At 39.4% G+C, this 17,743-nt stretch overlaps 1 protein-coding gene across 2 annotated transcripts in view; it reads right to left on the bottom strand.

The window, feature by feature from the left end:
- LOC126426976 (uncharacterized) overlaps positions 1-17,743 on the bottom strand; it is a 141,691-nt gene that overhangs the window by 21,709 nt on the left and 102,239 nt on the right. For both annotated transcript variants that reach the window (XM_050089133.1, XM_050089134.1), the window contains one exon: positions 13,382-13,444. In XM_050089133.1, the coding sequence (XP_049945090.1) occupies positions 13,382-13,444 (63 nt within the window). The remainder of the gene's footprint in view (positions 1-13,381; positions 13,445-17,743) is intronic.

The raw sequence follows: 17,743 nt of genomic DNA, 5'->3' as shown, positions 1-17,743 counted from the left end.
TCTGATGGGACCAGATCCTACTTTTGATCAGGAGAAACTCCTATGTTTTCACTTAGATGTTGAGATGAAAGTACAGTGGATGGGTTTCGTATTAATTGCTTCTGGACTGCAGCTGATGTTGCTGCCAATCTGGTCTTGTGTCAAGCTGTTCACCTCATTCAGCACGGTTGAATGGATAGGCCTTCAGGCAGTGCTACTGATTCTTTGCATAACTAGTTTGCCTCTGTCACCATCTTCAGTATTTAATAGTGCTGTTTGCCTAGTTATGGATGGGCTGTCATCTAGGGCTGTGAGCCCGGATGTCCTATGGCAGGGTGTGCTTCTGCTCCTACATCAGTAACACTGGTGGGAGTCGCATACAAGTTATTGACCCCTCAACATATGTTTTGGCCTAACATCAATGGTGACACTGTATATCTTTTCACAGCATGCTCTCAGTGTGCTACCCAACAGGCAGTGCCACAGTCGATGCTGTCTCCACAGCCCACACCACAGCATCTGTTCATGTTGATTTTGATCGGTACTCCACAAATTCTTACTGGTTGTTGATTTTTAATGCTTTCTCTATGTTTCCATACGTTATCCACTGTCATTTATGTAACCCATGTCTATAATTCAGGCCCTCTTCACAATTTGTTCTACTGAAGGATTGGCTTATATGCTTGCGATGGAAAATGGACCACAGTTTGTGTCTCACGCCTTCCATTATTTCTATGCTCATCAAGGCATTCATCATGACTGCCTTCCGTTTCATCTCCAATGTAACAGTTATGCAAAACACCTCGTCTGCACATTCAAGGTTCAGATGAAGAACTGTGCTACATACTCATCCATAGATGACACCTTGGCACACTTCTTGAGTTCCTACAGGTTTATGCTGGTAGGAGATAGGAGTCTGGCCAAAATGCTCCAAGGTCACCAACTCTCGTTCATCTGCTGCCACTCCACCAACAACCATCGACACACCCCTCGTTGTGGCTTGCTCCAGGCTTTGTGGTCTGGGCTTGTGGGTTTGGACACTGACCAATGTAGATTCTGGCCACACTCCATAACTACTGAGGCTGCTGCCTCTCACTGTATGGTGCACACCAGTGATGGGCTGGTGGCACGCCATGACCATTTGTGTAACACTACAGCAAGCACTGCATGCCTGTGGTTGCCTTCACCTACTCCTTGCCTTCACTTTTTTAAGCTGTTGAGCATGGAAAATATTGTATTAACATCTGTAGCACAATTAGTCAAGCTTAATATCAGTATTGACAGTCTCATTCTGATAAATGTAATGTAGGACATTCCTCTCACTATCCCATGAAATGTGATTATTTTAAAACCATCATCAGTCTGAAAAAAATATTCCTATAAACCTTCAAAGAATGGAAAACAATGATGTTTTTACATAGAAATGTCTGCTACTTGCTGTCATAAGAATTGACAGGATATCAAAAGTAGACCCAAATTTTTTTTCAGATCAGTGTCAACGTGTTTGAAAATCTTTCTGAACTTCCAAATGCTTTGGTTTTTCCAGTGAAGCAGATGAGAACCAAAGGATTAACGCACTTCCTTTTGCGTACAGCCACAAAGGATATTCCTGGATGGATTAATACATAAAATAAAAGAAATTCACCTATAGCTGAGTGATAAGTAGTGCATAGAAACACAAAAGAAACCAGCATACACATTACCTTCTGAGCTCTTGCTCTTTTTCTAGCAGAAGTACACATATTCACTCTCACAAGCACACAAACACTGAAATGTACACTTCCACAGACACACTGAGACTGACTGTTGATTATCAATTATTAAGAGTAGTGGGATGCAGGAGGTGAGGAGGGGGCAGGTAAGAATGGATGAGGCAAGGGTGGGGCAGGGAAGGATGCACAAGACAAGGAGGGGGTAGCCGGAAAGATGATGATGAAGACGATATGGTGTTATGGGCGCTCAAAAGTGTAGTCTTTAGCACCCGAACGGAAACAATAATGGACGAGTGTCACTAAAATGCAGCAAGTGCAAAAATAAGACTAAAATTAAAGGTGACAGTCTACATAGGCAGTGTGCACGTCAACAGTAACAAATTGGAAAGCAGCATGTAAAGAGAAGAACTGCAAGAGAATGTAGGGGAAGGGGTTAAAATGAAACACATGGCACACGTTTGGAACTGGCCTGTTACAAGAACAAAAAGGAGTGGTCAGCCACTTGGCAACACACTAAAAATTCCAACCTAAAATTTTAGGCGGTAGCCCAGAAACATCACAGTACCTTAGAACTTTCTTGACACTCGCCTCGTCATCGGCTAAAATCGAGGGCAGATCCCCACTAATATTAACTTCCGCCCTGACAGAATGATATAAATCACACTCAACTAAAATGTGGCATACTGTGATTCATACGCCACAGGCATCACACAGCGGGGGTTCCTCTCGCCGTAGTAAGAAGGCATGCGTAAGAGGACAGTGCCCTATGCGAAGACGTGTAAGGGTCACTTCGTCCCGCCTAGGTGACCGGCAGGAGAAACACGACGGCTGGATGGTGGGTTTCACCAACCGCAGCTTATTTTCCCTCACCACTAGCCATTGCTCCTCCCACAATTGCATAGACTTCCGCCGCAGCACAGAAAAGACACCTTGCAAAGGAATAGAACATTGTGTCACCTCTGGTGGGAAGGCGAATCCTGATGACACATTCGGGGAACACTACTGAGCAGTCAAAAAATCCCCCTGTTGGGATCCATCAGTGTAGACTACTGTAAAATCATGATGCCTATCTAAAATATTAAAAAACAAATATTTGAAAGTAAAATCTGATGTACTGTCTTTCTTAAAATTTGCTAAATCCAAAATCAGTCTGGGTCTCTGGAGGAGCCAAGGTGGATATCTGCTCCAACCTTGACGTGAAACATTAAAACCGGCCACACCCATTTCTAAAATGGAATCCTTTGCACGAATCCCATAGGGCCTTGTTGTTCATTGCCGGTTGCGAAAAAGTCTTTCCAGTGGAGGCCGAGCAACAGTGTGGTATGCAGGTGTGTATGGTGTGGATAATGTTTTATAGGCCTGGCGCACCATTAGTAGATGCCGCCGGAGGTGAAGTGGCGGTTTACCTGCCTCTGCACAGAGGCTCGGTATGGGGCTCGTTCTGAATGCCCCAGTGGCCAACCGAATCCCCTCATAGTGCACCAAATCCAACAGCTTTAAATAAGTGGGTCTTGCAGACCCATACACCGTGCATCCATAATCAAGCCGGGACCGCACGAAGGCTCTGTAAAACCAGAGCAGACAAGTCCTGTCTGATCCCCATGTGTGGTGACTAAGAAATTTTAAAATAGACAGCGCCTTAAGAGACCATTTTTTCAGTTCCTTAATGTGTGGCAGCCACGTAAGCTTAGAATCAAAAGGGAGGCCCAGAAACTTCACCATGTCTTTAAAATTCAGAACGGTATCCCTCATCCTCAACTCAGGCAAGTCAAAAATGGAACAAGAATGGTTAAAAAGAACACACACTGACTTATCAGTTGAAAACCTAAAACCACTCTTCTGTGCCCATTCATCCAAATGTTGCAGAGTGAGTTGCAACTGATGGGTCGTCGTTGCAAGGCTTGAAGAAGAGCAAAATACAGAGAAATCGTCCACAAACAAGGAACACTGCACAGGACTTTTCACGACAGATGTAATACTATTAATAGCAATGGCAAAGACCGTCACACTTAAAACACTACCTTGAGGGACACTGTTCTCCTGTTCAAAGTGACCAGACAGTACGTCTCTGACTCGGTACTGAAAATAATGTGGCAACAGGAAGGACCGAATAAAATTGGGAAGACATCCACAAAAACCCCATTCGTGGAGCTGCCTGATGATAAGATGCCTCCAAGTAGTGTCGTATGCCTTTTCAATGTCAAAAAATATTCCCAAAATGTGATGCTGGCGCAGGAAAGCCTGTTGTATAGCCGCCACCAGGAGGGCCAGGTTATCAAAGGTGGAGCAATACCTCCTGAACCCACACTGAAAGCAACTAACGAGTTGTCTGAATTCTAACATCCAAACAAGGCGGCGGTTGACCATACTCTCCAAGGTCTTTCCCACGCAGCTAGTGACGGCAACACTACAGTAACTACCCGAGCACGTGCGGTCTTTCCCAGGTTTTAAAAGAGGAATTAAAACTGCTTCACGCCATGAGTCGGGGAAGTGACCGGACATCCAAACAAGATTAAAAAGTCGAGGGAGGATTTCTTTATTTCTCCCTGTGAGGTGCTGCAGCATGCTATAGTGGATTCTATCCTGACCAGGGGATGTATCACGAGCCCCACACAATGCAGAATCCAGTTCCCACATGGAAAATGGGCAATTGTACTCTTCTGTGTTGGGTGAGCAGAAGTCAAAACTGCTCCTCTCAGCAGCCACTCTGTGGGGCTGGAAAGCCGGATTCTGACTGATGGTTGCAGTAATAGCTGCAAAAAGATCCGCCATAGACTGGGCAATATCTTTTGGGGTCGTTCGGAGAGTACCATTCCACATTATAGCAGCCATAGGGCACTTCCCACCTCTCCCAGAAATCCTCCTGATGGTCTTCCATACAACGGAACTTCGTGTAGAACGATTAATGGTGTTCAGGAACTGCTGCCACGACCTCTTCTTGCTCTCTCTTATAATCTGATGACACTTTGCCCTCGCCACCCGAAAGGCTGCAAGGTTCTCTACAGTTGGCCAGCATTTGAACCTACGCAGAGCTGCCCGCCTAGCCCTGATTGCAGAACAGCATTTGTCGCTCCACTAAGGGACAGGCTGCCACTTCGGTTGTCCCGTGGACTGTGGGATGGACGCTTACACTGGCACGGTGGATCACTTCAGTAATATGATCCACCCATTCCTGGACGCTGACACGATGTTCAAACTGGGCTAGCTGACTATACAGTGCCCAGTTGGTTCTACCGAGCACCCATCAAGGCGGTTTCCTTTCTGGTTCCACTGCATGTGGCAGGTGAATCCAGATGGGGAAGCGATCGCTGCCATGTAAGTCATCAACCACTTCCCATTCAGCAGTGTGGGCGATGGCTGAAGAGCAAAGCAATAGATCAATGGCAGAGAACGACCCAGTTGCAATGCGAAAATGGGTGCTTTGACCTGTATTTAGCAAATAGGCACTGGAAGACAGATGAAGCCTCTCGATTGCTTTACCCCTGGGGCAAGTACTCACAGAGCCCCAAAGCATATTGTGTACATTAAAATCACCACAGAGGATGAAAGGGTGGGGGAGCTGTGTAAGAAGACCACTGAGAGCCTCTTCGTCGAGCACATCATGTGGGGGCAGGTAAAGCGAACATATTGTTACCATATGACGCACATGTACTAATATTGCAACTGCCTGTAATACATTGTGAGGGAGAGAGGCGAGGAGTGGTAGTTAGCGTTGACGAAGATACCTACTCCTCCTTGAGCTCTCTGTACACTCAGGTCATCCTTTTTGTGGAGGACATAACCATGTAGCTCAGGGATGTATGTTTCACTGAAATTTGTCTCTTGCAGACATACACACATAGGTCTATCCTGAATCAGTAGACGTAGTTCCTTCACATGTGTCCTGAACTCTTGCAGGTTCCATTGTAATATGGGAACCATCACGATGGTTGTATTTTCTGCCTCTCTTTCCGCCGGGGTGGGGAGACTGCAGCAGGTGGAGGCTCAGTCTTGGGGCGAGATGATTGCCCCATATTCTCAGACTCCATCAGCTCTTGGGAAGAGTCTGATGAAGCGTCTGGTGGGACCACATTAACATGATCCGAGGGTTTACCAGCCGATTTAATCTGTTGGTGCTGCTTGATGTGTGCTTTCCTTTGTTTAGGGGGCTTTGCTGGAACTGTAGCTGATGTGTTTATGACCATGCTGGGCTTTGGACCAGCCTCAGCTATCAGAGATGACTGGGGCTCTTCAATGTTAGCTACTGTACCTTTCTCTGCTGTTCAAGGAGTAGCTACAGGCTCTGATACACTTGCTGCCTTGCAAGTGCACTGACATGTGCAGGTGTTCGTGCCAACACTAACAACCTCCGTTTGTGTAGATGCATCGACTTTTGGAGGCGGCTTCTGAACAAGGGAGGCAAAAGACGTAACGAATGTGGGGGGCTGCATGGCCTTAAAGATCGTTTTGGCTTCAATGTAGGGGATACGCTTAGTTGTTTTTATTTCTTGTATTTTACGTTCCTCTAGAACTAAAGGCAGGAAGATTAGTGTTTAATGTCCCATGTCATCAAGGTCATTAGAGATGGAGCACAAAGTTAGATTGTTTCAAGGGCGGGGAACAAAAGGAACGATCCTGGCATTTGCCTAGAGTGATTTAGGAGAATTATGGGAAACCTAAATCTGGATGGCCAGGCATGGATTTGAATCATCAATCTCCTGGTAAGAATTAAAATAGAAGTGTTTGTAATGTAATATTGTCCTTCAGAATAAGAACAGTACTAGTGCATAGTTTTGTCCTGACTGTGACTGGCGGTAACTCCAGCACAATACTATGTATTTGTTAGTATCATGTATTGGCACTGTATCTAAACAAAGTAGCTGAAGGCAGCCATGTAAATGGTTGTATGTCACCATATTTTTCAATGATAAACTTCACTGTACTATAAAACTGTATTGTTCTATATAACAGCAAGAGGTTGAAATTAAGATAAATGGGACACAAAATAACTAACAAGTGTAACTAAAACAATTAAATTAACTATTGTGAATACAACACACTTGAAATCAACATAAAGTGCTTTCCTCAATAATCTTTTAAGATCTTTCTATTCACAATATTCTGCTGCTGAACCTTTAGTTCAATGTCATTTCAAAACGATCAGCAAAGTAATACCATTAACTGTAGTGTCAGCACATATTTACATATTATAATAATAATAATACTAACCAACACAGGGAATAAAGAGCATATTTCAGGCAAATGAATGATTACTGTGTCAGGTTTTAATATTTTCAACTTTCCTTCATTTTAAATGTTCTTTTTCTGCAATACAAAGGACTGGGTGCTTATTTATCATCTCTCTTTCCACGACATTTGTAATTTACATATTACATCTCCCCACAACTATTTTCTTGTATGTATGCTAAAGAAGAGCATTGGTAAATATTCTTGGTTATTTTTACAACAAGCACAGTTTGTTAACCTCCACATGCTTGCTATTTTATAGGTACATGATGCACAAATGACAGTACTAATATATTCTACTACAGTAAGAAGTCACAAGATGATAAAAAATCAAAGATCCACTGATCTGGGAACAGGTAGAGGACTTGGGGAAGGATGGTGCAAAGAATGAATGCTACACTCTTTATGAACCAAAAGAAAGTTTTGTTGAGCAACAGTTTTCACTATTTCAAAATGTTTTGTTTGTTAATTAAACAATCCACAACCTAGGGCAGAAGAATATCAGTATGAAATAGACAGATTGCTACTCACCACATATGGGAGGTGTTGAGTGGCAGAAAGGCATAAAGAAAAAGTCTGCTACAACTTATCAGCTGTCAATCGTTCTGAAGTTGTACACAAAAACCTAACATTCAAACAATCATAACTCATGCACACATAGCCACAATTGTTTGTGTGTGCTTTTTTATAATTCAGGATCAACTGCCACTTTTACCACAATGGTGACCTCTTGCGTAAATTACTATGTAACACCAATTGACCTTCTGACAAGTTTACTAGCTGCTAAATGGCAGCATCATCTACAAAGAGTGCTCCTCAGATTGTTTCCTAAATTGTTGATACAGATAAAGAACAGCAGAAGGCCTATAACACTTCCCTGTAATGAACACTGAACCCACAGTTGTAGCAGGACCTTAGCAACCAAAGATGACAGAGGTCTGTGTGTGAGTGTGAGTGTGTGTGTGTGTGTGTGTGGTTTTTTTAAATATCTGACAAAGGATTTACTTTGTTGGCATTCTTTTCCCTATGGGCTTGTCTGTCACTTAAGGCTCATCTACATGGTTAGTAGCAATCTATCAATTTCCTATTGCAGTTAGTTACTTACATGTTCCACAGAGCATATTCATTATCAACATTACCATATGGTATGTGTCAAGTGAATAAAAGATAAGACACTATATTCCTATTAATACTCCTAGGATCATATTACAGAAAAGCAAAGAATTCCAGGAAACCACAAAACTGGCATTCATTGATTCTGAAAAAGCCTTTGATTCTGTGAAACAAGAAGATTGTAAACATCATCGAAGGTGTGTATGATGACTGCAAATGTTGTGTTCTCCACAAGGCAAATGTCAGAGGTCCAAAGCAGTAACAACCGGAGTCACCAGAACATTATTTTGTCACCAATACACTTCCTATTTCCCGTTGACTCAGTTACGAGAAGAGCCACATGGGGCAGAAGATGGGGAATTGTAAGATGGTTCCATGAATGTCTGGAGGATTTGGATTTTGCAGATGACAGTTTTATTAACTGAAAGGCAGATCTGTAAGCTAAATTAAACTCACTGAAAAAAGAAGCAGAGATTTCTGGGCTCATGATAAACATAGGTAAAATAAAGGAAAAGAGTGCTGCTGCTTATAGGGGTATAGCAAATGGAGATAAACTTTCTACCATGTTTGTTATTCTTTGTTCACATACTAAGTTAACAGTGAGTGGGATATTTCTGACAATCCAAAACTGGATGATATTTTCAAAGTTAAAAGCTAGTTCATTTATGCAAAACCAATCAGAATATTTCATAAAACATCATTTGCCATTATCCATGTTGATGTTTTTTTGCACATCCACACAACAATGCTTGCATGACCTGCACAACAATGCTTGAATGATCTGCAAATAGGACTCATTCTCTCTGGTACATCTAAACTACAACAAGAACAATACTGGGTCAGTGATCAAACTTTGTGGGACTCCCATTGTAATTTATCCCAATGAAGATGGTATGGTGTCTCTCAATCTCGTATTCTATATCTTAAATAAGAAATAGACCAGATACGTGCTGAAATATGTATTGCTTAAAACTTCAACTTCTCTCTAGAGTAATACAAATAAAATAATCAAATGCCTTTGATAAGTCACACAATATAGCAAAAGCTGACATTTTACCATTTAAACATTTTATTGTGCGCCCAGTAAATGAATCAGTAGAGTGGACCTTTTGAAATCTACATGATGCATTGCTACATTACTACACAGGTGGGTGACAACTGTGGAGTATACTGCCTTCTCAAAAATTTTAGAAATAAGGCTGAGCAAGAGTTATTTACATGTGAAGTGTCACCCTCTTATATAGAGAAGCCTAAGAATGCCAAATTTAATGTGTTTGGGAAAACATCTAAAATTAATTATGGACTACATAAGTGAGTGAGAACATCACATGTTACAGTTCTACAACTTTTTCGTCTCTTACTGGTAATATTATCCACCCTGTAACAAACTTTTACTTTTAGAGTCATAATGATCTTCCTTATTCAGATTTTATAAACTCACCCCAATATTCTGACAAAACAAGACGATTTTATCTTATCTCTATTCTTATAGGTTGAGCTGTGTATCTCTGGCAAATTTAAATTCCTTTACCAATGGCTCTCTGAGTTCTGAATCTGACCCAAAGCCGACACCTAACCTGAGTGTAATAATAGTTTGCTAACTTGTCCTTGCCCTTTCTCTTCATATTTAGGCCATGAGAAGTATATCCCTAACTTCCCACAGCAATTACTGGAATAAAACAAACATAGATCTGAAGGAACTCCTTCAACTCCCTGTTTACTACTCCTATCTCCAATCTCCAAGAAATCCACACTTCAGTGTTCATTAGTGGCCCCCATTTCGTCCAGGTCATAAATAAACCTGGAATTATTTTTTAAATATCTGGTGTGTTTCCAGTCCCCCCCCCCCCCCCCCCAATCTATCACCACCTGATCTTCACTGAAGCCCTTACTCATTTGTTCTAAGCTTTCTCTTACCAAAACTAACATTTGGTTTCACAAAAATTGTAGCCCCATACCCTCAACCTAATTTTTCCTTAGCTGTTGGCTTACACCCCTCCAATTACTGCTACCTTATTTTTAAGTTACTTAGCAGTTTTTTTACTGCACCCAACATTCATCTACATCTTTATGAGACTCTTCTTTCTCTAACTCTGATAGCAAATGAAATCTATCACTGAAATGAATTTTGAATTTACTAAATTTCCTCATGTCAACTATTTGCTTGCCACTTTGTCACAGCACCTTTTCTTTTTTTCCCTTAAACAGTCATTATACAAATTTTGTGTTTCTAACTCTTCCTGAATGGGACAAATATTTGTCACCTATTCCTCAATTTTCTGGTCTTTCTGGCGTAATTTATCCTTACATAGAAGTGTCCCACTGAGTGTAACATTCTCTTTCCCACTGCCTCTGCCACAGTGAAATTGCAGCCTTGAATTTTCACAAAATATTCCAGGTTTCACTAATCTGCAGGGACATGCACATTTGTCACATATGGTTGATCAATTTTTTAATGTGTTAACACTCACTAAAATGGGGGAAAAAGCAATAAATGTACTGAAACAGACATTTATGTTAGTGAAGAAATATCTAGAACTCTACTGGGGATCTAGATTCACCCACTGTGTACCCTTTCTAAGTTCAAGTGTTTGTGGTAACACAGTTAGCTATTAGCCACCACTGCTGGCTAAGACCACCCACCTGACCACACAAGGTGTCACAGAACATATTGTGTGTCCTCAGTGGTTTATAACTCACTGTCACCAACAGCAAAAATAGTACAAAACGTACTGTGACAAACTTTCATAAAGTTAGCTCTTTTAAGCTGTACTGATATACAAAATAATCATATTTCTATAATCAAGATTTTCACCTTAACAAAATATTACAACAAAAATGTTTTTTCCTTGTTATTGAAACTTGTCGCAAGTTGAAATAGTATTTCAGTAAAGAGTCAACCAGGCATTGGACAATGCAGAACTGCTTGCAATGGTTATGGAATGATTCTGTTCTGGCATGAAAATCATTGCCGTCTTGCCACAATTTCTATGCTTTCAATTTGAGTCTTCTCTGTTACGCAGTAAGTGATATGACATCTTTTAAATATCCACATTTTACTAAAGCCATTGCAGACAAAGTCAAATGCATTATCAATTAGAAATGATACAAAGATAGAGAAAACCGTTACACATTATCTTGACTGCATTGAGGAACTGGTTTCTGGAGAAGGGCTTGAAGTGTGTTTCAATAGAAATTGTGGCAGACTTCAGTTCAAATATCCTGAGGCAGATGATATGAGTCTTACTCACAAAGATCAAATATAAGGAAAACTTAGTGCCCCTATTTCTACACAGAAAAGGCGACTTTTAAATATGCTGTAAATTTCCAGTGCTGTGATATTAATTAGAAACTTCCACAGATGTAAATCATATATACTATACTTTTCATGGCTATTGTATTAGTTAGTTCATATATTACTGTGGTAATTTTGTGTGTAGGTAGACGTAACTTCGTGTGTTAATTAAAGTAAATTATTACATATTTTCTATCTATTCAGTTCATGAACATAAATCTGTATAATGTGTGGAGTTTAATACAAACAAAATGAATTAAAGTCCACATTTTCTGATCCTAAAATTCCTTTTAAATATTTAAATAGTACATACAAATAAATAACAAAATAATCCAATACGGATGCCGATGACAACCAGAATGTGTGGGAATGTCCATTTACATGTACTTCTAATATGGCAGTCAATTTAAGACTAAGTAAAGGACCGAGTTGACTGGCACTTAAAATGTGATTTTCTCAGCGAATGTGGTTATGTAATTATGTGGGTGAAAACATATTGCGCTAAGGATTTTTCATTACTTCAGTGATGCTAACTCATGGGTAGAGAACTGTGCAAACCTTAGGTGCCACCAGAAATGTACCACACCACCCTATATTTCATCTCTCTATCAACTATCCAATGCACATATTACTTTGGGTCTCATGAACATGCTCAAAATTAACAACCACTTCTGAATGCTTTTAAGCCAATATATAACTTTCTCTATCTTTTTTTCAATCGCTTTGATACATTCATTGGCAAAAACAAAAGTAAATTACAATTTAAATTTATATTACAAGAATATTTACATATTTAATTATACAGTCAAACAAATTGTCATTTCACACTTCAGAAAGGCTTTTTGGTTCTGTATTCACTATGCAAAGAACTACCTGATAGCAGAAAGCCAGAACAAATGCCGGCTGGGGTGGCCGAGCAGTTCTAGGTGCTGCAGTCTGGAACCGTGCGACCGCTACGGTCGCAGGTTCGAATCCTGCCTCGGGCATGGATGTGTGTCATGTCCTTAGGTTAGTTAGGTTTAATTAGTTCTAAGTTCTAGGGGACTGATGACCACAGCAGTTAAGTCCCATAGCGCTCATAACCATTTTTTGAACCAGAACAAACATATGATAATAGTCTTATGTTAAGCAACTATATATAATGAGTGGCTCAGAAGCCAAGACTTGCAAAGATTAAATGGCTTTCACAGAAAAATACTAACATAATCAATGCACTAAGGGAAACATACAACGGAATAACAACAATATTGAAAGGACAGATTGCTACTCATCAGATAGAGGAGTCACTGAGTCACAGACAAGCAGAATGAAAAAGACAGCTAAAATATTGCAGCTTTTGGACCAAGTTCTTATGCATACACACATTCACAAAAGCACAACACACAAATCACTGTCTCAGGGCTCTAGAGCCCATTGGCCTTGTGATGGATAACTGGAAGAGGAAGAGAAGGAAAATGGTAGAAGAATACAGACTAAGTGAAAGGAATGAAAGAGGAATCCACCTGGTAGAATTTTGCACAAAGAATACTTTAATCATTACTAACACCTGATTTAAAAATCGTGAAAGAAGGGTAACAAGTCATCAATGATTGTCTATCTTATGTTCAGTAGTCTGAAGTCACTCAGTGTTTTGTTTTCATTATATAATTTTAAATCATCTATCATCTGATATCTATAATGTAACACCAATGTTGGTCAGTCAGTCTTTGTCACAAGTTATATTCTGTGGAACCACCCACAGTTTGAGTTGTTTACTAATCTGTGTTCTGAAATTTTACTAACTCACAACAAGAAAGTTCGTCATCTTCAGTGTTTATGAACAATGAATATAAGGAGAATGTAAATTCTATAGTGTTGTGCACATTTATTTAGTAACTGTTCATTAATCTTCTAGAAAAATGATTAAAGGAAAAGAATATGAAACATAAAACAGGTAAGTTTCTTTATTTTAGGGTTATGTTATTCACTGTGCACAAACCTGTCTGGCAGTACAAAGTGAAAACAAATATAATATTAAAGTCTTAGTTTAACTATACATGTGCAAAAAGTTGCTTACCATCTCATCTTCAATCTTCAAAGGGTCACACTCATCAAGATAATCATTCTCAGATGCCAAGTGCTGCAAAAACAGAAAAGCATTAACATAAAAACAAAAATATAAGAAGTTAAGTACACAGCATTAAAAATAATGGTTCTTAATATAAAGAAAAAAAAATAACCCCACCATTTGTTTGTCTGTAACTGATATTATAATTATTACACAGGGAAAATTACAGATTCATAATAAAAAATGGCTCAATGATTCACCTCACCTTACTGTACAGAGTAAGTTACAGATAAATCATGCTGACACAAGCACACATTACCACATTCCAGCCAAGTATTTTGAAATAAACAACATCAGTCCTATATCCTATATTATCAAAAGTATTCGGACACCCTTTAGTGGACTTTAATATGGTGTGTGTCCACCCTTTGTCTTCACTACAGCCTGAACTTTGCTGAGGACACTTTCGACCAAGTGTCTGAATGCTCATGGAAAATGGCAGTGGCTTCTTCCTCAAAAGCCAAAAACTTAGACAGGTAGTGATTTTGAACACGGGGGTCTGGAGCAAAGTTGACATTTTAACTCATCCAAAATGTGAGTCAATGAGTGGGTTCAGGTCAGGACTAGGCAGGCCCATCCATTTCAGGGTTGTTACTGCCCAAAAACCATTGGCACACAGATGCCATTTTATGACAGGATGCACTGTCATTCTGATACAATCAATCACTGTCTCCAAACTTTTCTCTACTATATGCAGACACAATGCTGTAAGATGTACTCATATCCTTCTGCATTTAGTGTTTTCTTAACTGCAATACAGGGACCACACTCTAACAACAAAAAGAACTCCTAAATTCACAAAATCAGCCCCGCTGTAGTTCACTGCAGTTCAATGTTGGGATTATATGTGATGACAGGTAGCATTCTCCTAACATTAGCTTGCATCATATTGCCAAAGCGCATAGCGTAATCACTCCAAATCATTAATTTCTAGGCACCCACTGTTCTGTGGCATTACTATTTATACAATATCAAGTGTCACTTAGCATAAACTGCAGAAATGTGTGGTTCATGAGGAGCTGCTCAATCACCGTACCCTCCTCTTTTTAACACCCAATGTACAATCACTGTGCTAGCTACTCTGCTGGTAGCACTTTTGAACTCACAGGTAATTCCTTACACTGATTTCATGTGATTTTTTTTATGGCCACCCTCTACAATGCTCAGAGGTCTCTGTCTGTCAGCACAGGAAGTCAGTCTGGTCTTGGTTTAGCTCTGGTCCTTCCTTTGCATTTCCATTTCACAAACACATCACCAACAACTGACTTGTGACTTTAGAAGTGTTGAAATTGCCACAATTTATCTGTTACTCACGTGACACCCAATAATAAGTCCAAACTGTAACTGAGTTCTCTTGACTGACCCATTCTGCTGTCATTGCTGCTCTGTTGGCAAAACAATATTCTGTGCATCATTTTGTACTCTCATGACACCTGGTGGCCAATTCTACATTATGTACGGGTGTCTGAATACTTTTATCATATAGTTAAATCAACTGCACAGCTTAAAATAATATCATATAAACCACCTTATTAATGCCTGCTAATAGCATCATTTTTCAAATATGTGTCACAAATGACTTGTGATAAATTATTATAGTTTCAGCTCAATACAAATGTATCGTACTTTGGACACAAGTAAAGCTTAGTCAACTCACGAGACATCATCAGTATGTAATGCTACTTACGCATCAACTGATGTGTTTCATTACAACACACAACTTTATTTATATTACACTGTTACAGAGAAACAGAAATTGTGCAGGCTGTTTAAATACAACTTCTAGGGAGTAAATGCCTGATGAACAATTCAGAGATCTACAGTTTCGTTCCTGGTTAATACCAGGAAAGTTTTGCAGATTTACATTGACTTTCTTGTATATTAGTAGATTTTTAGGAGTCTGAAGACACACATGTTCTTTTCCTGTCTGAACATCCTGTGCGCACATGTTTAATGTAGATAGTTCTAGGCTAGAATCATTTTGAGATACATTCATTAAGGAAAAATGAATTACAATACATGCGAAAGTTAAAAACAAACAAAACCTACAATTTTTGCGCTTTCCAAACCCTAGAGGCGTGTACATGTTCGATTTTACTGAAAAACCATTTATCTTATAATTGTAACACTTTGAAGATCACCACTGGGAAACTTCTAGTCCTTTATGGAAAATCTAGATTAATGAACTACATGCCCAAAAAGAAAAATCAGTCAATTAATTGAGAGTATTTGAACATAGATTTCTTAAGAACATTCAGACAGAAAAAATAATGAATTTGAAATATTATTGAGGTGTTACAATCTGACAGCAGTGGTGAACCTTCTAGTGCAAGTGCAGTAAAATAGCAGTACCTTAATTAATAAAAGTTCCACAGAGAAGAGCTCATCATCAAAAAAACTCATTGTTATACTATCCAATAATGACAAGACAAATAAAAATGAACCATCTAAGAGCACACATAGGTAGGTAAAGTGTACAGTAGGTAAAGTGTAGAGTAAGTAAAGCGTAGAGTAAGTAAAGCATAGAGTAAGTAAAGCGTAGAGTAAGTAAAGCGTAGAGTAAGTAAAGCGTAGAGTAAGTAAAGCGTAGAGTAAGTAAAGCGTAGAGTAAGTAATGCGTAGAGTAAGTAAAATGTAGATTAAGTAAAGCGTAGATTAAGTAAAGCGTAGGGTAAGTAAAGCGTAGGGTAAGTAAAGTGTAGGGTAAGTAAAGTGTAGAGTAAGTAAAGTGTAGAGTAAGTAAAGGGTAGAGTAAGTAAAGTGTAAAATCCCTGGTTGCACAAGCAACTTTAAAAGTGGGAGGAAGAACTGGGTGAAGAACTGAACAGTTTGGACCACCTTTCATACTGACAATACTGAGCAAGGTGGCACAGTGGTTAGCACACTGGACACGTATTTGGGAGGACAATGTTTCAAACCTGCATCCAGCCATCCAGATTTTGTTTTTCTGTGATTTCTCAAAGTCGCTTTAACAAATGCTGGGATAGTTTCTTTGAAAGTGCATGGCCAATTTCCTTCACCATCGTGGACACTGTCTGAGCTTGTGCTCCTTCTCTAATGACCTCTATGTCAATGGATGTTGAACACCAACTTTCGTCCTTCAGACTGACTCAATGAAGTAATGTATACATCAGAGTAGTCCATTTAAACACATACATTCATCCAGCACATCACAGTTTGAATTCTAAAACCCCTGTCCAAGTAACAATGCATTTTGTAACTTAGTCAATAAACACTGTAAGCCTCAGATAGTAAAACTTTCTTATCTGTACAAAGAATCTGGTAAGATAAAATATTACCTGCTCTTAAAATTCTAATATTTATCAAATTAATAGGTTTGAATCATACTGAACAAAAAATTATTTTGGATATTTCATGACATGTTGACAGAGAAGAAAATTTTTTAGACTGAGAAACAGAAACAGAACCAATCACAAGTCACCTTTTCAGAGAATTACTAAGCGATTCTCTGCAAATAAATTAGAAATATAATGGACATACAGTTCTGCATAACACCATTAAAGGTTAACAAAATGTTAAAAGACAGGGGATAGTGCATAATCCGTAAATTTTTAAGTGTGGAGAATTCCAGATTACTGGGTGTAAAATGTACCAGAATTCCTGGTGTAAATGCTGATGAAAATTTGAACACAAAGAAACACTGTTGACATTTTAAAAAAATTTAAGTTTAGCACCTTAATACAGGGTTTTTCAAAATGAACATACCACTTTTAAGGCATTCTATCATTTAATACATTCAACTTACAATGGTAAATAATACACCAAATGAAATAGCAACTCAAACAGTTTTGTTTGTACACCTGTGCACAATAGTAAGAGCATGTAATGACAAAGAGTGACTCAAAAACGTGTTGAACGAGTGTGAGTCTTTCATGCTTAGCCCCAAGAAATACCCCACAGAAAGTTTATGGGCCTTTTTTTTTCCAGTGAATCAACATTACTGATGTTTATCATGATGTGCTACAACTATGGCCCATGCCTCAATGGGAAGAAGGTGAACAACACATGTTTATTTGGGACCAATATGGTGCACCGCCTCACTGGCATAACTCAATACACGACTGGTTAAACGACATTGTATCCTACCTGTGGACTGGGCACAAGGGCCCGGTTGACAAAGCATTTTATGCATGACCTCCACATTCACACACGATCTGACGTGATTATGTGTACGTGTCTTTGATACCAGCTGATCTACCTGACTTTAGAAACAGTGTTATTGCAATAGTTACTCCTGACATATTGATCAAGGCTTCGGAACAACTCAGCTATTGACTCAATGTGTGATTG

The sequence above is a fragment of the Schistocerca serialis genome, chromosome 11, assembly GCF_023864345.2.
Source record: "Schistocerca serialis cubense isolate TAMUIC-IGC-003099 chromosome 11, iqSchSeri2.2, whole genome shotgun sequence".
In the NCBI taxonomy this organism is placed as follows: domain Eukaryota; kingdom Metazoa; phylum Arthropoda; class Insecta; order Orthoptera; family Acrididae; genus Schistocerca; species Schistocerca serialis.
Note: the sequence above shows the minus strand (reverse complement) of the source record. Positions and strands in the feature narration are given on the sequence as shown.